General features: G+C 45.2%; 2 protein-coding genes and 1 pseudogene across 2 annotated transcripts; 1 reads left to right on the top strand and 2 right to left on the bottom strand.

Annotated features, from left to right (window-relative positions):
* LOC139233525 (interferon tau-like) overlaps positions 1 to 23,053 on the top strand; it is a 117,421-nt pseudogene that overhangs the window by 42,328 nt on the left and 52,040 nt on the right.
* LOC139233999 (interferon alpha-21-like) lies at positions 12,903 to 16,040 on the bottom strand. Its single transcript, XM_070864783.1, has 4 exons — positions 15,909 to 16,040; positions 15,643 to 15,732; positions 13,122 to 13,361; positions 12,903 to 13,013 (listed from the first exon to the last, which is right to left on the bottom strand). The coding sequence occupies exons 1-4, from the start codon at positions 16,038 to 16,040 to the stop codon at positions 12,903 to 12,905; spliced, it is 573 nt and encodes a 190-aa protein (XP_070720884.1).
* LOC139233998 (interferon alpha-21-like) lies at positions 20,049 to 21,568 on the bottom strand. The gene is made up of 4 exons (XM_070864782.1): positions 21,437 to 21,568; positions 20,963 to 21,052; positions 20,259 to 20,498; positions 20,049 to 20,150 (listed from the first exon to the last, which is right to left on the bottom strand). The coding sequence occupies exons 1-4, from the start codon at positions 21,566 to 21,568 to the stop codon at positions 20,049 to 20,051; spliced, it is 564 nt and encodes a 187-aa protein (XP_070720883.1).

Below are 23,053 nucleotides of genomic sequence, written 5' to 3'. Positions count from 1 at the left end.
ATACCAACTGTTCTTTGCATTTTCACGTGGTTGTTTGTTATCTTGTTGCCAATTATTATGCTGATAATAAAGGATGAAACTCAGTACCGTAAACAATGAGTAAGTGTGACTTTAGCTCATTTAATTAGACACCAGACTGAAGGTACCTCATGGGTGGCCTGCTTATATACAGTGCTCCCAAGGGATTCCAACAGGTTGGCACTCTAGTGGTGGTGTGATACAGGTAGCCAAGGGTTAAATACATAACAGTTTCCACTTTTGGGGGAGTCCAAAACAATGGGCCATAAATATAGAAAGTCACTAATAGATTAAATAAAGCATTCAAGGGTAAACATCTTTACTCAGAGAGTAGCGAATATGTGGCACCCGCTACCACATGGGGTGGTTCAAGTGATCAGCATAGATGTATTTAAAGGGAAGTTAGATAAGTATATTAGGAAGAAAGGAATAGAAGGATATGTTGCTAGGATGAGTTGAAGTAAATAGTGTGGGAGCATTCTCATGTGGACCACAAATACCAACTGGCCTCGATGTATTAGGCCAAAAGGCCTGTTCTGTGCTGTACAATTCTATATAATAAGTCTTCTTATGAAGACCCCCAATAATGTTGATACTAGCTCTAAATAGTCCCCTCATATTAATGTGGTTTACTTGAATAAATGAAGAATGCATTAAATTTTCCTACCAGAAGTAGATATTAATAGCTAGTAAAAGCATTTTTCCATTTATAGAGCTGTCTTTTGCTTGTTTTTGTTCACTAACCAACATTAAAGTGTATTTCTGTTGGACGTTGATCACTAGTTTTATCTCTCTGCTTTACCTTGACTTGGTTCCTCTGTGTTCCAGGGAGGTGCACTGTCCCTGCTCTGCATGACAAGGAGAGGAGCACTGCACACCCAATCCCTCAACCTGCAGAGATCAGCGGCTTGTTTCAGCTTGTCCAGTGACATAATACGCACAGCATTGATAAGCAGGCCTCAGCAGTTCATGGGCAGCAGAGTTAAACTTGTAGTTCAAAGCTACATATTGTAAATTATCTTTTCTTGTGTAACAAACCCATTTACTGAGTTTCAGTTGAACAACATTATTGTTAATCTTTCTGCAGATTTGTTTTTACTGTCTTGCTAGTGTTTCTTTTTCAAATACTTTTACTATTGAGAGCCAGAAGATTTTGGATTGAATTGGTGTTAGTCAATGTTCCGTGTCATTTTTTTTAATGCATGGGCCCTTTAACTGGCAGCACAGACCATTCAAATGTTTGCACATGCAGCTTATCCAGTAAAGCCTACTGAGAAGGGTACGTCCGTAGACTTTGCCTTAGGCGAGGACTGGACATGGCTGATGTCCAAATTAGGGAATAGCCTGCCATCTAGGCCATGTGGACAATGCCCATTATGATAACGTATTGGAGGATATTGGCACCTTAAGACCCCCACTGCCAATCCCCAACAAAGCACCCCACTGTTCCTTGATCCCCAGCCGACCCCCCGCCACCTAACTGAACCCTCTGATGATCCTTGACCGAACCCGTTTGATCCCCCACCAAACCACCTACCCCGATTCCCCAATCTATGGCCGACCATCCTCACTTCCCGACCGAGCCCCCAGCAATCCCCGACCGACACACCTGCCATCCTTTCCCCGGACCGGACCCTCCATCCCTCTCTGCAGCTGCAAGCCTACCCACCCGCAGCCAGCCAGACTCTCAAGCTGGCTGGCTGTGGGCGGGAAACCTAGTGCTCATATGCAAATCAGGCCCTGCTGTTCAAGTCGGCAGGGTGTGTGGGACACCCAGCCTCCTGGGTTATCGCCCAACTCGAAGGCCACCCGCCCCTGACCCGCCTACTTCCAGAAAATTCCGGCCATTGACTAAGGCTCAAGTGCTACATAGTTTGAACAAGAGGGACTTAACGGAGGGGAGAAAATAACATTGAAAATGAAAGGGTAGAAAGGGAACCACAAAGGTATATGTCAACATCATCGAAAGCATGAAAATCATAGAATCATAGAACCTTACAGCACAAAAAAAGGATTTTCGGCCACTGTGCCAGTGCTGGCTCTTTGAAAGAGCTATCTAATGATTCCCACTTTACTGCTCTTTCTGCATTGCCCTGCTAATCTTTCCTTTTCAAGTATATATATAATTCCCTTTTGAAAGTTACTGCTGAATCTTCTTCTACCACCCTTTCAGATGTTGAATCCCAGATCATGACGACTCGCTGTGTAAACAAAATTCTCCTCTTCTCCCCATGGTTTTTTACTCTCATTTTTTCTCCTAACCTCTTTCTCCTTAAAGGAGCAGCTGATGCTGATTATTATTCCACTGGAAAGCACAGTCTCCAATGCCTTGTCCCAGCCGCTGGTGAGCTTGTGTCACTTTGCACAACGGGGGGAGAGCTATAGTGGTAGGGGATTCGATTGTAAGGGAACTAGATAGACTGTTCTGCGGCCACAACCGAGACCTCAGGATGATACGTTGCCTCCCTGCTGCAAGGGTCAAGGATGTCTCGGAGCGGGTGCAGGACATTTTGAAAAGGGAGGGTGAACAGCCAGTTGTCGTGGTGCATATAGGTACCAACGATATAGGTATAAAATGGGATGAGGTCATACAAGATGAATTTATGGAGCTAGGAGCTAAATTAGAAAGTAGGGCCTCAAAAGTAGTAATCTCAGGATTGCTACCAGTGTCACGTGCTAGTCAGAATAGGAATCGCAGGATAGCTCAGATGAATACGTGGCTTGAGGAGTGGTGCAGCAGGGAGGGATACAAATTCCTGGGACATTGGAACGGTCTCTGGGGGAGGATGGACCAGTACAAACCGGACGGTCTGCACCGGGGCAGGACCGGAACCAATGTCCTAGGGGGGGTGTTTGCTAGTGCTGTTGGGGAGGAGTTAAACTAATATAGCAGGGGGATGGGAATCTATGCAGGGAGACAGAGGGAAGTAGAATGGGGGCTGAAGCAAAACATAGAAAGAAGAAAAGTAAAAATGGAGGTCAGAGAAACCTAAGGCAAAAAGCAAAAAGGACCACATTACAGCAAAATTCTGAAGGGGCAAAATGTGTTAGAAAGACAAACCTGTAGGCTCTGTGCCTCAATGCAAGGAGTATTCGGAATAAGGTGGACAAATTAGCTGCGCAGAGAGCAGTTAACTGTTATGATGTAATTGGCATCACGGAGACATGGCTCCAGGGTGACCAAGGCTGGGAAGTCAACATCCAGGGGTATTCAACATTTAGGAAGGATAGATGGAAAGGAAAAGTAGGCGTGGAGGCATTGCTGGTTAAAGAGGAAATTAATGCAATAGTTAGGAAGAACATTAGCCTGGATGATGCAGAATCAGTATGGGTGGAACTGCGGAATACCAAAGGGCAGAAAACGCTAGTGGGAGTTGTGTACAGACCACCAAACAGTAGTAGTGAAGTTGGGGGCAGCATCAAACAAGAAATAAGGGATGCGTGCAATAAAGGTACAGCAGTTATCATGGGTGACTTTAATCTACATATTGATTGGGCTAACCAAACTGGTAGCAATGCGGTGGAGGAGGATTTCCTGGAGGGTATTAGGGATGGTTTTCTAGACCAATATATCGAGGAACCAACTGGAGAGCTGGCCATCCTAGACTGGCTGATGTGTAATGAGAAAGGACTAATTAGCAATCTTGTTGTGCGAGGCCCCTTCGGGAAGAGTGACCATAATATGGTATAATTCTTTATTAAGATGGAGAGTGACACAGTTAATTCAGAAACTAGAGTCCTGAACTTAAGGAAAGGTAACTACGATGGTATGAGGTGTGAATTGGCCAGAATTGACTGGCAAATGATACTTAAACGGTTGATGGTGGATAGGCAATAGCAAACATTTAAAGATCACATGAATGAACTTCAATAATTGTACATCTGGTGTAAAAATAAAACGGGGAAGCTGGCTCAACCGTGGTTAACAAGGAAAATTAAGGATAGTGTTAAATCCAAGGAAGAGGCATATGAATTGGCCAGAAAAAGCAGCAAACCTGAGGATTGGGAGAAATTAAGAATTCAGCAGAGGAGGACAAAGGTTTTAATTAAGAAGGGGAAATAGAGTATGAGAGGAAGCTTGCCAGGAGCATAAAAAGTGACTGCAAAAGCTTCTATAGATATGTGAAGAGAAAAAGATTAGTAAAGACAAACGTAGGTCCCTTGCAGTCGGATTCAGGAGAATTTATAATGGGGAACAAAGAAATGGTAGACCAATTGAACAAATACTTTGGTTCTGTCTTCACAAAGGAAAACACAAATAACCTTCAGGAAGTACCAGGGGACCGAGGGTCTAATGAGAAGGAGGAACTGACGGATATCCTTATTAGGCGGGAAATTGTGTTAGGGAAATTGATGGGATTGAAGGCCGATAAATCCCCAGGGCCTGATAGTCTGCATCCCAGAGTATTTAAGGAAATGGCCCTAGAAATAGTGGATGCATTGGTGATCATTTTCCAACAGTCTATCGACTCTGGATCAGTTCCTATGGACTGGAGGGTAGCTAATGTAATATAACTTTTTAAAAAGGGAGGGAGAGAGAAAATGGGTAATTATAGACCAGTTAGCCTGATATCAGTAGTGGGGAACATGTTGGAATCAATTATTAAGGATGAAATAGCAGTGCATCTGGAAAGCAGTGAAAGGATCGGTCCAAGACAGCATGGATTTATGAAAGGGAAATCTTGCTTGACAAATCTTCTGGAATTTTTTGAGGATATAACTAATAGAGTGGACAAGGGAGAACCAGTGAATGTGGTGTATTTCGACTTTCAAAAGGCTTTTGACAAGGTCCCAAATAAGAGATGGGTGTGCAAAATCAAAACAGATGGTATTAGGGGTAATGAACTGACGTGGATATCGAACTGGTTGGCAGGCAGGAAGCAGAGAGTCGGGATAAACGGGTCCTTTTCAGAATAGCAGACAGTGACTAGTGGAGTGCCACAGGGTTAAGTGCTGGATACTACCTCTTTACTATATACATTAATGATTTAGATGAAGGAATTGAGTGTAATATCTCCAAGTTTGCAGATGACACTAAACTGGGTGGCGGTGTGAGCTGTGAGGAGGACGCTAAGAGGCTGCAGGGTGACTTGGACAGGTTAGGTGAGTGGGCAAATGCATGGCAGATGCAGTATAATGTGGATAAATGTGAGGTTATCTACTTTGGGGGCAAAAACACAAAGGCAGAATATTATCTGAATGACGGCAGATTAGGAAAAAGGGAGGTGCAATGAGACCTGGGTGTCATGGTTCATCAGTCATTGAAAGTTGGCATGCAGGTACAGCAGGCGATAAAGAAGGCGAATGGTATGTTGGCCTTCATAGCTAGGGGATTTGAGTATAGGAGCAGGGAGGTCTTACTGCAGTTGTACAGGACCTTAGTGAGGCCTCACCTGGAATATTGTGTTCAGTTTTGGCCTCCTAATCTGAGGGAGGACATTCTTGCTATTGAGGGAGCGCAGCGAAGGTTCACCAGACTGATTCCCTGGATGGCTGGACTGACATATGAGGAGAGACTGGATCGACTGGGCCTGTATTCACTGGAGTTTAGAAGGATGAGAGGGGATCTCATAGAAACATATAAGATTCTGATGGGACTAGACAAGTTCGATGTGGGAAGAATGTTCCCGTTGTTGGGGAAGTCCAGAACCAGGGGACATAGTCTAAGGATAAGGGGTAGGCCATTTAGGACTGAGATGAGGAGAAACTTCTTCACTCAGAGAGTTGTTAACCTGTGGAATTCCCTGCCACAGAGAACTGTTGATACCAGTTCATTGGATATATTCAAGATTTACATATGGCCCTTACGGCTAGGGGGATCGAAGGGTATGGAGAGAAAGCAGGAAAGGGGTACCGAGGGAATGATCAGCCATGCTCTTATTGAATGGTGGTGCAGGTTCGAAGGGCCAAATGGCCTACTTCTGCACCTATTTTCTATGTTTCTATGTTTTGTGCTCTGACCTAGCCAATTTTCCAGCCTTACGGTCATGTAAGTAATTTTGGTGGTGATGAGGAGTTGGTGTGGGGGTAACATTCCCTTAGCCTTTTTGATTGCTTTTTGTACTTGTGCATTAGTTTTTAATGAATTGCTTGCTCAGAATCCCAAATCTCGATGTGAGTACACAGCAGACTATACAACCGACAGACCAAATTTTGAAATTTATTGTACAAAAAGGATACTATTTTAATCCTGAAATCCAGGCTCTTTGTCTGCTGCGATTAACAGTGATCCAAATTGGTATCGAGGTCAATTATATATTCCTCACAGACAATTTCTCTCCCAGCACCAACTGCAGGCACACAGATACTGCACAATACTCGGTGCCCATGTCCCCCAGTTTGCCCTGCCATTAGTAAGTTTTCTCGCATTTGCTATTGCTGACTCTGCTAATACTGCTATCTTAAAATAAAGAGATAGCATCCCGTTGGTTGCTTAGTGTGAAAATGCACTGCTTAGTTTGGAAATGGTCTCTGCTGAGTAAGCTGATCTCTTGGGATAGTCTCAGGCACAGTGTAATTTCCTACAGTGTCACTGGGCTAAAGAATGGGAGAATTACTCGGGAGTTTTGCTCTCAAGATTAACAGATAGTTAATAAGCTTGTTTTGCCCTTGCATTTTTTATTTACATCTCAGTATATTATGAACACGATTTTCTACTCTCAACCGCAACGCAATTATGTGATACCTTCAGCACAGTAAATCATCCACAATGTTTCACAGAGGTTAAAAATGGACTCCAAACAGCAGGACAACAGTAGATATGCTTAAGACAAGGTGGGAAGTATCGGTTTTGAGGAAGCTTTTAAAGATTGGGAGATAAGGATTTAGGGGTAGAGTTCTTGAGTGTGAGCCCAAGGCACTATAAACCCTGCCACTGACAGTGCAGCAGAGGGAAAGGGGATTGCAAGGTTGCTACTAGAGCTACAGGAGGTTTCAGAGGGAGAGAGGGGCACGGACATGGAGAGAATTGTAGACTAACCTAGGGTCTTTGAATTCAATGCACTGGGAGATGAAGAACTAATGGAGATTGGTGAGGAAATGGGTAAAAGGGAGTTGAGACATAGTGTAGGACATGCTGTCGGCAGATGCATTTTGGACGAGTCAGAGTTTATGATGAGTGGAGTTGATGGGGCGACAAAAAGCTCTTTGGACAAGTCAGGCTTGGAGCTGACAAAAGAGTAGATGAAGGTTATGTTGACAATGTGGGAGCGCTAGGAGTAGAGGGAAATTATGCTGCAATGATAAAGGCATCCTTGGTGCTGGATAATATTTTGGGCTTAAAGTTCAACTCAGGGTCAAATAGATCACAGACAAGGCAGATGTTTGGATTCAACCTGAATGAGCTGCCAGGGAGGGGGATGAAATTGGGGCCAGGTATAGAGTTTTTGCTGTGATTTAAATAGGGTGGCTTTGGCTTTGCTGGTCCTGAGTTGGGAACAATTCTGGCTCACCTATGATTTACTGTTAGATGGTACAGTGGTGATCTATGAATTGAGCGTGATGGTGGTGGGGCAAATCCAAAGGTCAACAGCACACATAAGGAAGTTGACCCGATGTGTAAGAATGATGTTACCAAAGGGAACCATGTAGATGAAAGAAAGGGCAAGCATCTTAAGGGATACCCAAAATGAATGTACTGGGGGGGAGGGAGAAGCCATTTTAGAAAGTGCGACAGCTACATTGGGACACGTAGAAGCAGTGCCAAGCCAGGACAATACCACAGAGGTGAATCACTGAGGAGAAGTGGTGAAAAACAATGAAACGGTAGATCATGTGGCAGACACCAGAGCGGTCAAGGAGGAAAAAGAGGGGCAGAATGTGTCTGTGACAAAGGATGTATCTGATGACCATGACCAGGGTAGTCAAATTTCCAATATCTGACACTCTTTATCCTGCTGGAAGTGGCAATCAGAGATCATCATTGTCTTCAACATCATAGGCAGTCTCTCGAAATCGAGGAAGGCTTCCTTCCACTCCTGAAGTGAGTACTTTGGTGGCTGAACAGTCCAATACAGGAGCCACAAACTCTGTCATAGGTGGGACAGATAGTCATTGAGGTAAGGGGTGGGTGGGACTGATTTGTCGCACGCTCTTTCCGCTATCTGCGCTTTATTTCTGCATGCTCTCGGTGTTGTGACTTGAGGTGCTCAGCGCCCACTCGGATGAATTTCCTTCACTTAGGGTGGACTTGGGCCAGGCACTCCCAGGTGTCAGTGGGGATGTTGCACTTTATCAGCGAGGCTTTGAGGATGTCCTTGTGGCATTTCCGCTGCCCACCTTTGGCTCGTTTGCTGTGAAGGAGCTCCGAGTAGAGCACTTGCATTGTTAGTCTCATGTCTGGCACGCGGTCTATGTGGTCTGCGCAGCGGAGCTGATCGAGTGTGGTCAGTGCTTCAATGCTGGGGATGTTAGCCTGAATGATGACGCTGATGTTGGTGCGTCTGTCTTCCCAGGGGATTTGTAGTATTTTGCGGAGACATCGTTGGTGATATTTCTCCAGCAACTTGAGGTGTCTACTGTACATGGTCCATTTCTCTGAGCCATACAGGAGGGCAGGTATTACTACAGCCCTGTAGACCATGAGCTTGGTGGCAGTTTTGAGGGCCCGGTCTTCAACACTCTTTTCCTCAGGGGGCCGAAGGCTGCATTGGTCCACTGGAGGCAGTGTTCGATCTCGATTTCAATGCCTGCTCTTGTTGATAGGAGGCTCCCGAGATATTGGAAGTGGTCCACGGTGTTCAGGGCCGCGCCATAGATCTTGATGACTGAGGGGCAGTGCTGTGCGGTGGGGACAGGCTGATGGAGGACCTTTGTCTTACGGATGTTTAGCATAAGGCCCATGCTTTCGTACGCTTCATTAAATACATCGACTATGTCCTGGCGTGTAGCCTCTGTATGTGCGCAGACGCAGGCATCATCTGTATACTGTAGCTCGACGACAGAGGTTGGGGTGGTCTTAGATCTGGCCTGGAGACGGCACAGGTTGAACAGGTTCCCACTGGTTCTGTAGTTTAGTTCCACTCCAGCGGGGAGCTTGCTGACTGTGAGGTGGAGCATGGCAGTGAAGAAGGTTGAGAAGAGGGTTGGGCAATGATGCAGCCCAGTTTGACCCCGGTCCAGACGTGGATTGGGTCTCTGGTGGATCTGTTGGAAAGGATCATGGCCTGCCTGTCGTCGTGGATCAGGCGGAGGATGGTGAGGAACTTTTGGGGATATCTGAAACAGAGGGGCATGCTCCAAAGACCCTCGCGGTTGACAGTGTCAAAGGCCTTTATAATATTGAAGAAGGCCATGTATAAGGGCTGGTGCTGATCCCTGCATTTTTCCTGTAGCTGCCGCGCTGCAAAAATCATATCTGCTGTGCCCCATAGGGGTCGAAATCCGCACTGTGGCTCCGGGAGGAGCTCCTTGGCCACGGGAAAAAGTTGTTTGAGGAGGACTCTAGTGATGACTTTCCCAGTGGCTTATAGCAGGGAGATTCCTATGTAAGTTGCCGTAGTCAGACTTGTCCCCTTTTTTAAAGATAGTCATGATTACTGCATCTCTGAGATCCCGCGGCATGCTCTCCTCCCTCCAGATGAGAGAGATGAGGTTGTGTATTCGTGACAGCAGTGCCTCTCCGCCATACTTCAATGCCTCAGCGGGGATTCCGTCCACACCCGTAGCCTTGTTGTTTTTAAGCTGACTTATGGCTTTTTCTACCACATGCAGTGTTGGGGTCTCACTGAGGTGGTGGCGGGTAGCATGCTGCAGGATGAAGTCAAAAACACTCGAGTCAAAGGCAGAGTCTCAATTGAGGAGATCTTCGAAGTGCTCCTTCCAGCGAGCCTTGACTGCCTCGGTGTCCTTGATGAGTGTTTCCCCATTCTTGGCCAGCAGTGGGGTGGGGCCTTCGGTGTTTGGCCCATAGGTGGCCTTGACTGTGATGAAGAATCCTTGCACATCATGGTTGTCAGCCAGCTGCTGTATCTCCTGTGCTTTTTCCATCCACCACCTGTTCTTAAGGTCCTGCGTTTATTGTTGGACCTCAGCCTTGAGCCGTCTGTAATGCTGCTTTGCTCTCCCATGTTGGGTTGTTGTTTAAGGCTCAGAAATGTCTTGCGCTTGCAATCTATTCACTCTTGGATCTCCTGATCATTCTCATCAAACCAGTCCTTGTGTTTCCTGGTTGAGTAACTGAGTGTCTCTTTGCAGGCACTGGTTATGGAGGCCTGGAGGGCAGACCATGCGCTGTGGGCATTCTGCGTCTCGGGATCATCAAGGCACGCCAGGTTGGCTGTGAGGCGTTGGCTGTATAGGGCTCTCTTAGCTGGGTCCTTAAGTGCTCCGGCATTGATTTTTTGCGGCACTGCTTCTGCTGCCCCCTCCGCTTTGGGGCTATGTTGATGTCGATGATGGATCGGATTAGGCGGTGGTCCATCCAACAGTCATTGGCTTCTGTCATGGTGCAGGTGATGCACACATCCTTGCGATCCCTGGCTCGGACGATGACATAGTTGAGCAGGTGCCAGTGCTTGGAGTGAGAGTGTTGCCATGATGCCTTGTATTTGTCCCTCAGGTGGAACAAGATGTTGGTAATGACACGTTTGTGCTCTAATCATTTTGTCAAGAGTAGGTTACCACTGGAGTTGGCTTTCCCTACCCCATCTCTGCCATTTACTGCCCCCCCCCCAGAGGTCTGTGTCCTTGCCAACCCTGCTGTTGACGTCACTGAGGAGGATCAGTTTGTCACCCATGGGAATGCAGCACAGGGATTTTTCGAGGTTGGTGTAGAAACCCTCTTTGGCCTCATCAGTTGCATCGAGTGTTGGGGCTTACGCACTGATGACTGTGGTGCACTGGTTCCGGGATAGGGTGAGTCGAAGAATCATGAGGTGTTCGTTAGCCCTGAAGGGGGAGTCTTTGATGCAGTCAACCAGCTCGTTTTTGATGGTGAAGCCGACTCCATGGAGACGGCTTTCTTCTTCTGGTTTCCCTTTCCAGAAGAAGGTGTAACCTTCACCTTGTTCCTTGAGCTGGCCTTTCCCTGCCCGCCGGGTCTTGCTTAGGGCGGCGATATTGATATCAAAGCGTCTAAATTCCCGGGCAACTATGGCGGTGCGGCATTCCGGCGTCGCTGTTAGGGTTATCCATGAGGGTCCTGATGTTCCAGGTTCAGAACTTCATGTTAACGGAGTGGAAGATGCCTGTTTGTGAGTTCTTTTAATGTGGGATGGTCGTTGCACACCGGCTACCACACTGGCTTAGCTCGGCGAGGTCTTGATCCAGTGGTAAGGTGGTCCAAGACAACTGGAAACCAGGAACTGCTATATGGGCCTGGTTGCCTCTGGCGAGATGTTGGCCGCAGGATCGGCACTGGGTAGCACCCTTGGTGGTAGGTGATCCGAGGCCTGGTTGGGGACAGCCATTGGGAGGGTCAGTGTCCCAACGGGGGTCAGGGTGGGAGGACAGGAGTCTCACAGCCATGGAACTCACCATGGGTTGGAAATGGAGAAGAGGCCAGGTCGCCAGTGAGGGAGGGGAGCTCCAGTTGTCGCTGAAAGAGGAGGGGAGGCCAGTCGCCGATATGGGTGAGGGGGACCCAGTCGTCCTTGAGGAGGAGGTCGTCTGTCGCCACGGGAGCTGCAGCCATCGTAGAGGAGGCTCAGACTCCATCATGGAGGAGAGGCCCATCTGCAATCGCAGGTGGAGTTCCGATCTGATCACCGCAGGAGGGCGGGGGGTTGGAGGGCTGATCGCCTGGTGCAGGTCGAGGACGTCACCTCCGGAGGTCATCTGAGGTCGTCTGAGGTCACCAGAAGACGCTGGACGTCGCCGGAGGTCATTGGAGGTCGCCGGAGGTCACCGAGGGACGTCGGAGGTCGTCAGAGGTTGTCAGGCGACGTCGACGGGTGATGTGATGGGAGACTGCGGTAGGCCCGGATGGCCCGAACTCGTGGGATTCGCCGGAGGTCATTGGAAGTGGTCACTGTGTGATGTGGTAGGAAGCCTGTGGTAGGCCAGAATGGCCCGAGCTCGCTGGACTCGCAGGTTTGAGACTAGGGTAAGGGTTTGGGTTTACGTGCTTAGACCCCTATTAGGTTCTAAGATAGGTCCCTAGGGAGCTCCCCCACTCCAAACAAATCCCAACATCTCTCGGCAAATTTCCACCCCCCAACCTCCCCCCTCCCGCTGGCTAAAACAATCAGAGATATTGAGGTACAGAAGGGACAAACTAATGATGCTGAATGATGGAATCAGTAGATTGTGAGCTTGAGCATTTGAGTGTGCGAGAGAATCAAAAGTGTTTATATTAAAAATAGCAAAACCAAATGCATTTACAGGCACGAGAAAGAAATAGCTTTTTGTGTAAAAACGGTAACATTTTATTGTATGAAGATATCAGGACAATAAAACTGACTCAGTTCAGGTGAGATGAGGAATAACAATAGTATGATCTGGGTGGGCCAGTTCACAGAGCTGACACTGGAAAACCAGCAAGCGGAATAAGGTGCCCAACAGAGCAAACCTGAGATGAAACTTTTCATTGTAGCAGCTGCCAGTCCATAAAGGACGGAACAGGTACAGCATTTTCCTCAGACTCGCCCCAGTGAAACATTTAACATTTCGTCACAGGAAAATATACTCAGTAATAAATATCAATAAATTAAAATAAATTATTAAATATTGAACAAGATCAAGATATTCCTTGTTCTACATCAGTCACTTAGCTGCAATGCAATATAATGTCTTTAAAAATATAATGATTCTTTTATAAATAGAAGATAATTTAAATAAATATTAATCATTCCCAGTCTGTACTAAACATGTCTTTGGAATGTAACTATTTTATAAAGTTCAATAATTTTAAGATAAATAATTATGGTTGTCATAATTAAACACGTCTATGGAAAATCTTGAATTTCTCTTCTGATTTTTGCCGTGATGAAAAGGATCTGCTGTAAACGGGCCCTCGTTTCAGCCCGGATTATTTCCCAGGCGCAGTAACTGAATCTCTGCAAAAGAGAAATATTCATGAAAATCCATTGCAGAATGAACAGATTTAAATGGGGTGAAATGAGCTACATGTCAGTAATCACACAGTCAAATATCAATTGTCCCACCTTCTGTTTGAGAAACTTTCTCAGTTTCTTAAAGTATTTGTGAATGGAGGCGTTTCTCCTTGGCCTGGAGACTGAACCCGGTTTCCGGACACATTCTTCCAGTTCCCCGAGCTGCCCATTCAGGAGAAGACGGAAGGTTTCCACCTTGTCCCGGGGCCATGCGACTGAGCCCAGGTTCATGCTGTAGATCTTGGTGAGGTGACGCAGTGTTTGATGGACAATCTGGATCCTGTCCTGGCTCTGTGCAAAATAGAATGTCATTAGAGGGGATTTGTTCCCATTTAGGTTTAGAGTATTTATGGGAAAGGACCAGCAACAATGACAGGTGAAAATATTAAACTGGAGGAGGGCTAATTTCAGAACCCAGAAAGAGGTTCTGACCCATGCGGATTTTAATCAAATATTTGCAGGTAAATCTTTGAATCAGCAATGGGAGGCCTTCATGGTGAGCATAGTTTGGATGCACTCTAGGCACAATCCTTCGAGGCGAAAGGAAGGGGCTGCAAATCTACTTCTCCCTGGACGATTAAAGCTATAGGGTTTAAAACGAGACTACAAAATGCCAGCAAATACAGGCCAGTCAGTTTAACACTGGGGGATCGGATATGTATTCGAGACAATAAATCAATACACAATTAATTCTCAATTTGAGAAAATGGGTTTTAATAAATGACAGGTAGAAGGGATTCGTTAAATGCAAATCATGTTTGATTAACGTCATTGAGTTCTTTGATGCAGTAAAGGAGAGAGTTGATGATGGTAGAATAGTGATATGGTGGGCAGGAACATCGGTGGGGCCAAGGTACAGTGGAGGAGCGGGAAGGTAGGGGTGGATGAACGGTGAGAGATTGTGGTGGAGGTGCTGCGAATGTGTTTGTAGCAGAGAAGTTGTGAGAGATCATGATGATGGAACAGTGAGAGATCGTGGCGGAGGTGCAGCGAATGTTTGTGGCGGAGGAATGGCGAGAGATCATGGCGGAGGAATGCTGAGATCGTAGCGGAAGTGCAGTTAATGTTTTTGGCAGAGGAGCGGCGAGAGATCGTGGCAGAGGAGCAGTGAGAGATCATGGCGGAGGTGCGGCAAATGAGGGTACAGGTCCCAGAAAAGCCGAAGCCCAGGGGCAGCACTGGCCAGCCCACACTGCGATATGTGTGCACACTAGGTCCGTGCAGCAAAGCACATCTTCAGTCGTCCTGGTTAACCCTTGCCACTGGATAAAGGCTATGTCAAGCCCGTGTGGTGGCTGATGTGCAACGGTCATCACACGTTAAAAAAATCCACGCACAGGCCTCTTCCACCCCTTCAATTGGAGTTCAGGACTGGAACATCGGGTTCTTCATTGAAACATCTGTGAACCCATGTGGAAGCAAGTCATCCTCGTTCGAGGGACCACCGATGATGATGAGTGATAGGCTAAATAAAGAGAACTGTTTCTAGTGGTAGAAGAATCAGCAACAAGAGGGCACAGTTGGTAATTGGCAAAAGAATTGGAGGTGTGATGACGGATAGTTCCTTTACACAGCGATTTGTTAGATCTGCAATAAATTGTCTGAAAGGTTGGTGGAAGCACATTCAATAATTTTCAAAACGAATTTGGATAAATAATTCAATCGGAAAACTGTGCAGGGTTATTGGGAAACAGCAGGGGTATGGGATAAATTGTATAGCTCTTTCAAAGAACTGGCAAAGGAACGATGGGCCGCATGGCCTCCTATTGTGCTGGATATTTATATGCTTCTATGATTTAATAGTTGAAGGGGAAATATGTATACGTCTCTGAGGAGTGGGCAGGTTAGTGGGATTAATTGGAAAGCTGTTGCAATGAGGTCACATAGGCACGATGGGCATAATGACTGCCCTCTGTGCGGTATCATTACATGACTCTATGATTTAACCAGCCCGGAATCGGGCAAACCTCACAATTATCACCATAGCTCCGGAGTGAGAAGGTTAGAGGGAGGCAGATGGTTACAGGGATTAAGATAGACACAAGGTACAAGATGATTAGAGATGTTGAGAAGATTTCAGTGAATCAGATAATCAGAGGGCGTGAAATGAAGGCGTGAGATGGTTACAGTGAGTGAGATGGAGGTGGTGAAATGATAAGAGGAAGTGAGACAGTGACTGGGAAGCAGTTTGTTATGGGAGCAAGCAGATTATACTGGGTTAAGTGAATAGAGGGCGTGAGATGATTGGATGGAATAAGATAAATAAATGGAGTGAGATTGTGAGTGCGATAGCGAGATTGGGATAGTTAGAGGGAGTTTGATAGCTAGAGTGAGTGAGATAGTTTGAGTGAATGAGATAATTTGAGAGAATGACAGTGAAAGTACATGAGCGAGTTAACGAATTAGATAGTTAGAGAGAGTGACATAGTTGGAGAGTGAGATAGTTCTCCTTCCACATCAATGGGCGGCAAACATTGGATTTTAATTTCCTGATTAAACTTCTGGCCCGGATGTTGAACTTACTCATACTTTCGATAAAATTCGAGTTTGAATAAAATAAAACAACACTCACCGGCAATCCCTCCGAAAGTTTCACCAGATTCAAGGGCTTGGTTTTCAGCGAGAGTCTCTCTCTTACACACTGTCGGGGGATGCGACCGCCCTGAGACAGAAGATAATCGCCGTTACTGACAACCCGAGACACAGCAATACTGGAGCGTCAGTGACTGTTAATTTGATACAGTTATAAAACTCCAAACTATCTCCCCATATCTGACTTTTCACAACAAACAGCCCCTGTGTGCATCGGATCCGGCTCGGGATGCAGGTTAAACTCACCATTTCATTCAGTTTGCTCAGTGTGTGTGTGTTTAGAATTTGCTGTAACTGCAGCCTCTCACAGCCCAAACTCAGGGTCCCGAGCAACAAGACCAACACAACGCAACATCTCCAAACACTCGACAAAGCCATACTCAACCGACCCAGGGTAAAGTACCGATTTGAAGGATCAGAAGCCGAGCGGATCCGGGCTCAGCTCCGAAAACGGTTCTTGTCACCGAATGAAAGTCTGGAAGTAGAAATGCAGCGGCTTGTGATCCGGGAGCGGCCGCCTGTGTTGCCGAGTTATGTGGGAGTGCGGCTGGACACTGCTGGGAGCGGACACTGCCATGCTGCCGGCTTCAATGGGTGGCATTACATTCCAAAAGTGAAATCGGGCTGCAGGAGTTTTGGAAGAGCGGCAGGAGAGCAATAGTTTGTGCGGTTTTTGTCTGAGGTGAGGAATCCAAAACCTGGAGATTCCTGAAGCAGCGACTGGAAAATCCCACACAGAAGATCCCACCCAGCGCTCGGCTTCAGCTCCGTGTTGTGTAGATTCGGGCCCCCGGGGCACTAAGGTTGTGCAGAGGGAGGCTCTGTATTGGGGGAGTGTGGACATATGTTGGGGGCTGTATTTTATAATCCGGATTACAGTGACACGGACAGCGGGAATCTCGAGGCCGCGGATTTTAATGCTGACATTCGGCTCCAGAGACAGCTGCTCCATTTTAAATCCACTCTCTCCCCGGTGTGCTCACATCGCGCTGGGACTGTTCACACTTCGCGGCTTGAACATCGCAGAGAGCCCGGCTCACAGCCCAGGGCACCGCTTGATGCCCGCTGTCCTCGCCCGGAGTCCCCTGTCCGAGACTCTGGTCTTTAAGTCGAAGTTATTTCTCATTTCTTTGCTTTTTCTTGGAGTCATTTTGAGATTTTGTTTTAAAGAATATTGAATCCGCTTCGACTCTGAGTCCGAACATGATCCCGATGCCTTTTCTTTCGCCGTTTCTTTCTTGTCTCTCTCCCGGGAAAGTGTCCGTGTCAGTTTCTCTCTGGAAATGAGCCTTGTGTCAATTTCACCGAAAGCGAAAGTGTCTCAGTGAAAGTGACGAGTTTTGTCATTTCCGAAAGTGAAGATTGTGTGTAAACAGACCGGCTCACACGGAGAGGGGGAGGGGGAGCTGGGAAATGTTTGGGATATCCGGGATTTCCCCGGTTACACAGGGAATGTCACAGAATCACTCTCAGCTGTTATCGCGAACAAAAACTCCCGCCGACTGGCTCTGGGACTGAGATCCCAGGAGCTCTAGGTGCAGACAGCGGCAGCCAGTTATTGACGCCTCAGTTAAACAATTAGATTGCAGCAACTTACAGAGATCGTGTGCTGGTGAGAATCTTTTCATCAAATCTTTTAGTTTGGGCATATTTCATTGAACATCCGAGGCTGGGGGGCGAAGGTGAGAGGGAGAGTTCAGATAAAAGTAACATTGCAAATTATGCCTATAATTATAATCTATGCTGAAGAATGTTGTAAGAATGATTTTTAAAAATATAGAACTGATGCGAAAGTCAAATTAGGGAGCTTGGGGGAAAATAGTTTTTCTCGGTAAATAAGGAGAAGCTGCTTCCTGTGGCAGAAGGGTCAGTATCCGGACTGCACAGATTTAAGATAATTACTCCTGCTCCTGTTTCTCCTACTCCTGCTTCTAGTTCTTATCTTCCTATATTGTTGGACACGAAGGGAATTAAGGGCGCCGGGGATAGGGCTGGACAGTGGGGTTGAGGGAGAAGATCAGCTCTGAGCTTGTTGAATGGTGGAGCAGGCTCGGGGTCCGGATGGCCTCCTCCTGCTCCTATGTTTTATGGTCTTATCCAGAGATGTGAGGATCAGACATTTATTCTTGATCTGATCTGGAATGCACGGCCTGAAAGGATGGCGGAAGCAGAGTCAATAATAATGATCAAAAGGGAATAGGAGAAATACTTGAAGGGGGAATTTGCTGGACCCTGGGGAAGGAGCAGGGGGAGGAGATTAATTGGATAGCTGTTTCAAAGATCCGTTACAGACATGATGGGCCGCACGGCCTCATTGTCTGCTGCATCGTTCTATGATTCAATGATTCTATTACAGTATATGGTAAATACTGGTGGGAAACATAAAGGGAAATAGTAAGTAATTGTAACAACACATTAATCTATAATAAATAATAATCTTAGAGCCTTGCACATTGCCTTCTGCACAGACTGACTTCCTGATGTCACGTTTGTGTCACACTATTTGACCTAACTTTCTCCCATTGTAAAGTCCAATACTAACATTTACAATAGGTCTTGCCCATGTGAACTTGACGGTCGCAAACTGGCCACTGGCTCAGAAAAAGTAATGGTAACGATGTCGGGCTGTTGTTGGGTGTGAGCGCGTGGTAGGTTGGTGAATGGGTCGTGGAAAGATTAAGGGGTAGGATTTGCAAATACAGCAACAGTGTCGGTTCACTGGCCCATGTAAGCTACCATATAAAAGATCACGGTAGAATAACTAATCTTTAAGCCACAAATCTCACAAGTTCTGATTACGTTTTTTTCCCAGCTTTTACTATTGAAAATTGCTCAACATTTGTAATTCTATTTTGATAAGTCAGCTGTTATGATATGGTTGCAGCCTTTGTCCATGAGTGTGTTGTTTTGTGTCTTCACAATCTTGCACTGGAGACAATGGTGTGGAGTGAGAATACTCAGTTGGATAGCAGAAAAGTAAAACAGTGGTACTGTCTCGGAGATGGAAAATTGGGCCTAAAGTTGGGTTCAAAAATGATTCAGAGTTTTGACTGATGAGGAACAAGCGGGCATTGGAGAGAGGAGCATAGAGCGGAGAGGGTGTCCCAGTAACAGGCAGCAGGTGTGGCAATCCAGAGAATTTATAGTCAGTGTGGAAAACTGACAGACACAAATGAGGAATAAATATTACTCCAGTAAAAGTGTAATATTGAAAACATTTTATTTACACGAACATGTTTTCATCTAGTATAAAATGTTTCCAGTTTAGAAAAACATTGTCTATTCCCAACTCTTAATCAATACCAATAAATTAACACGTCTTTTGATTTTCATTTTACGCATTTTATTAAACTGCAATTTTTAATTATATGAAGAGATCACAACTATAAATGTCAATAAATTAGGAAGACATGAGACGAGTTAAAGTGTTGACACCTGGGGAGCAGAAATGACGAAAAAAAAACATTGATAAGTGACTGTAAACAAGCCACTAATGATTATGATTTGGTAAAGGCGCATGGATGGTGGATCACAGAGGGCTCTCGACCTGTTGGGGAAAAACACTTTCCCATCCGACCCACCACCGATCGTGCCCACTGACCCCTGCAAAATCCAGCCCTCTGTTCCTGCATCCCCTTTCAAATTGTGCTATTTTGATTATGTTTCCTCTCATTCTTCCTCCGAAAATACGTCACAACAATAACTTGTATTATATAGCACCTTTCACCTCGTCAAACGTCGCAAGGCGCTTCACGGAAGTGTTACCAAACAAAATTGGACAAAGGAGATATTACGACAGGGGTCAAAGAGAGAGAGGAGAGAGAAATAGAGAGAGAGTTTTCGGGAGGGAATTTTATAGTTTTCCACATTTCTGTATTAAATGTCAACTTCTATTTGTCTGCCATTTCACCGCACATAAACAGACCAAAGATACAAACACTGTTGTAAAGTTAGAGCCACTTCATAAAAGTGATCAACGTACAAAATGTTTATGGTTTAACTGTAATTTCGTACGAAACTATTTGAATAAACATGGCTTATCAACTTATACAACGGTATGTGCTTTATATATATATATATCGACAGATACATACACAATGAGCATTTCTGTCGTGCACCAAGTATCTTCAAAACAAAATAAATATTTTCAATTCGTGTATTTTGCCATGAATAATGTTATAATAAATATTTTTTCCTTTGACGAAACAATGTAAAAAGTAAATCAATGTTCTCAGTCTCTATTAAATATATCATTGGGAAAGCTTTCGGTTCCTCTAGTCTTTTTTGCTGCATTGTGTGGTTGGTTGAACAACAGAGCAACACTTAAGATACAATTCAAGCATTTCTAAATACATAATCACCAATATCAGTCTCTACTAAACATGTCTATGGAAAATCTCTTCTAATGTTCCCCATTATGGTACGAATCTGTTGTAAACGGGCCCTGGTCTCAACGCGGACTATTTCCCAGGCGCAGTCACTGAATGTCTGAAAAAGAGAAATATTCAGGAAAATCCATGAGAGAATAAACAGATTTAAATGGTGGGAAATGAGGTACATGTCAGTAATCACACAGTCAAATATCAATTGTCGCACCTTCTGTTCGAGAAACATTCTCAGTTTCTTAAAGTATTTGTTAATGGAGGAGAATCTCCTCGGCCTGGAGTCTGAGCCCGGTTTCCGGACACATTCTTCCAGCTCCCCGACCTGCCCATCCAGGAGCAGACGGAAGGTTTCCACTTTGTCCCGGGACCATGTGACCGAACCCAGGTTCATGCTGTAGATCTTAGTGAGGTGACGCAGTGTTTGATGGACAATCTGGATCCTGTCCTGGCTCTGTGCAAAACACACACAATGTCATCAGAGGGGATCTGTTCCCATTTATCCAGCTCGTGATAGGTCAAAATTCACAGCCAATCACCGCAGCTCAGCTATATCTTAATTGAATGGTCATCTGTCGATGCAAATATTTAAAGTGTCTGTATTTAAAACCAGAGCATGGAGATTGTTGTTGGTCATATTACTATGTTAACAACTAATTGGTTCCTACCATATTCCGCTGTGGGTTAGTTATCCCATTTTTCTTAGCAGACTAACTCATTCGTTCAAGTAGACAAACCATTCCGCAGAGTGTTGCCGAACATTAAATTTTTAGCCTTATTAAAATGATTAAAGTAACGCGCTCACTTTAAAAATGATTCACGTTCGTTTTATTTTGTTAATGTGAATATATTTCCCACACGGTGATTGCTCCTGGCCACATTAGCGGAATGATTACCCAATGTACAATGTGCACTCACCTGTACCCTGTTGCTGAGCTGGTGTATGTTCAGGGAATTGTTGCTCAGTGATGCCCTTTCTGATAGACACTGGAGTGGAAAGGGCTTTCCCTGCAACAGGAGAGAGTGACTGTCAGAACCGGCTCCGGGCACATGCTTCACAATCGCTACTTACTCTCAGAAATGTTTCCCTGAAAACCGCTGCAATCATTCGTTGTCATTAAACAATTTGTTTAAAGATTTTAGCTCTCGTATATTTAACTAACCGTCTAAACGAATCAATCACTCTTTATACAAAATATTAAACGGTTTCTGCACAATTTCGCCGTTATTTTAATACGTCAATGTGAATTCCGCCAATGAAATATTCCATATCGGTTGATGCAGTTTGTAATAATAACGATTCAATCTCAGAATTTCCCCGACAGGAAATTATCCCGAGAAACGAGTGGTTAAGATTGGTCACTCAAATCGCCGGATCACCGATAAACTCACCATTTCACGCAGGACGTGGAGAGCCTCATTATTAATCTCTTCAAGTAACCGCAGCCTCTGGCAGTCCTGGCTCAGGGTCCCGGGCAACAAGGCTAACAAAATCCAGAGTCTCCCGACACTCGGAAAAAGCATGTTCACCAGCACCGGGAAAAGCAGCGATCTGGAATCTCACAAACCGGCTGTATCGGGGTTCAGCTCCGACAACAATATCTGCACGAGCTGCTCTGCTTCACTGTTGGATTAAAAGGCATATTCCTTCTGGGCGAGGTGTGTCCATTTTAAGGTGCACACCAGGATATTCCTTTGACGTTACAAAAAAATTGATCGATTTTGGTTCTAACCGCAGTTGGTTTTCAGGGAAACCTTTCCAAAGTGACTTCTTCATTTGAAACCTTTCACTTTCTGCTTAATTAAAACGTGGCGTTGCCTCTCATCAACGAGGGTACAAGAAATAGTCTTCGATATTAAATACAGGGTATTCCTCAGGTCCCGGGACTTACAATCGCAATTAATAAAATTATATTTTATATATTTGTTAAGATCCTAAAATACGGATCCGTTTTACATCGGAAACTTCTCAGGTCGCTGTCTGTGTTCAGACTTTGGGTGATCCCACGGCACTTTCTGAAGGTGATTTGTCCAGGTGTTCTGTCCAATATTTATCCCCGACTAATTAATTATCTCGTCATTATCTCATTACTGTTTGTGGGACCTTGCTGTGTGCAATTTGGCTGCCGCGCTTCCATACACTTTAAAAGTACTTAATTGGCTGCAAATCACATTATCATGTTCTGAGGTTGTGTAAGATATTAAATACATTCCAGATCTTTCTTGCTTCTTCTATAAACTCACCTTTGCAAAAGGTCAGGTATAGTCATTTCATAGAAAAATATACCCATGTTACATTTCTCCATATGTATATATATATACAGGTATGCATATATAGACGTTAAATAGTATGAGTATACATATACGAGCTTATTTTTCTCAGTTTCCTTCAAAATGATTGCTAGGTGGGACGAATAGGATCAGAACAAAAAATAGCGTTGAAAGAACAGGAAATAAATGGAGGAAAAATGCAAAGCCGACTAACATAGCGTTGGAATGCAAGTGTGTTAGTGCGAGGAGTGTCACAAATAAGGTTGATGAGGCACAGGCAAAAGTTGCCACATGGGTGTTATGATATAACGGCTATAACAAAAACCTGGCTTAAACATGGACGGGAATGGGAATTAAAAATTCCTGCCTACAATGTATTCAAGAGGTATAGGGAAGAAAAAAATTACAGGAGGAGTTTTGGCAGCATTGATCAAGGATAATATTACAGGTCGACAGAGGGACAAAATAATAGAGGTTTCAAAGATTGAATCGTTTGGTTAGAGTTAAGGAACAGAAAAGGAGCTGTTACTTTGCTGGGTGTTTCGTGTCGTCTCCCAAATAATGAGAACGAGATAGCTGAGAAAATCTGTAGCCAAATGATAGAGAAATGTAAAAATAATAGAGCAGTAATAGTAGGGGACTTCAATTAACCTAATATCGACTGGGGAGATGTGGGGAGCGTTGGAGGGGAGGGGGGGGGGTGGTGGAACAGTGTAATGGGCAAGTAGGGTGAAGAAT

Source organism: Pristiophorus japonicus, chromosome 21 (assembly GCF_044704955.1).
Source record: "Pristiophorus japonicus isolate sPriJap1 chromosome 21, sPriJap1.hap1, whole genome shotgun sequence".
NCBI lineage: Eukaryota > Metazoa > Chordata > Chondrichthyes > Pristiophoridae > Pristiophorus > Pristiophorus japonicus.
The sequence above is the reverse complement of the archived record's forward strand: the minus strand, read 5'-3'. Positions and strand labels throughout refer to the sequence as shown.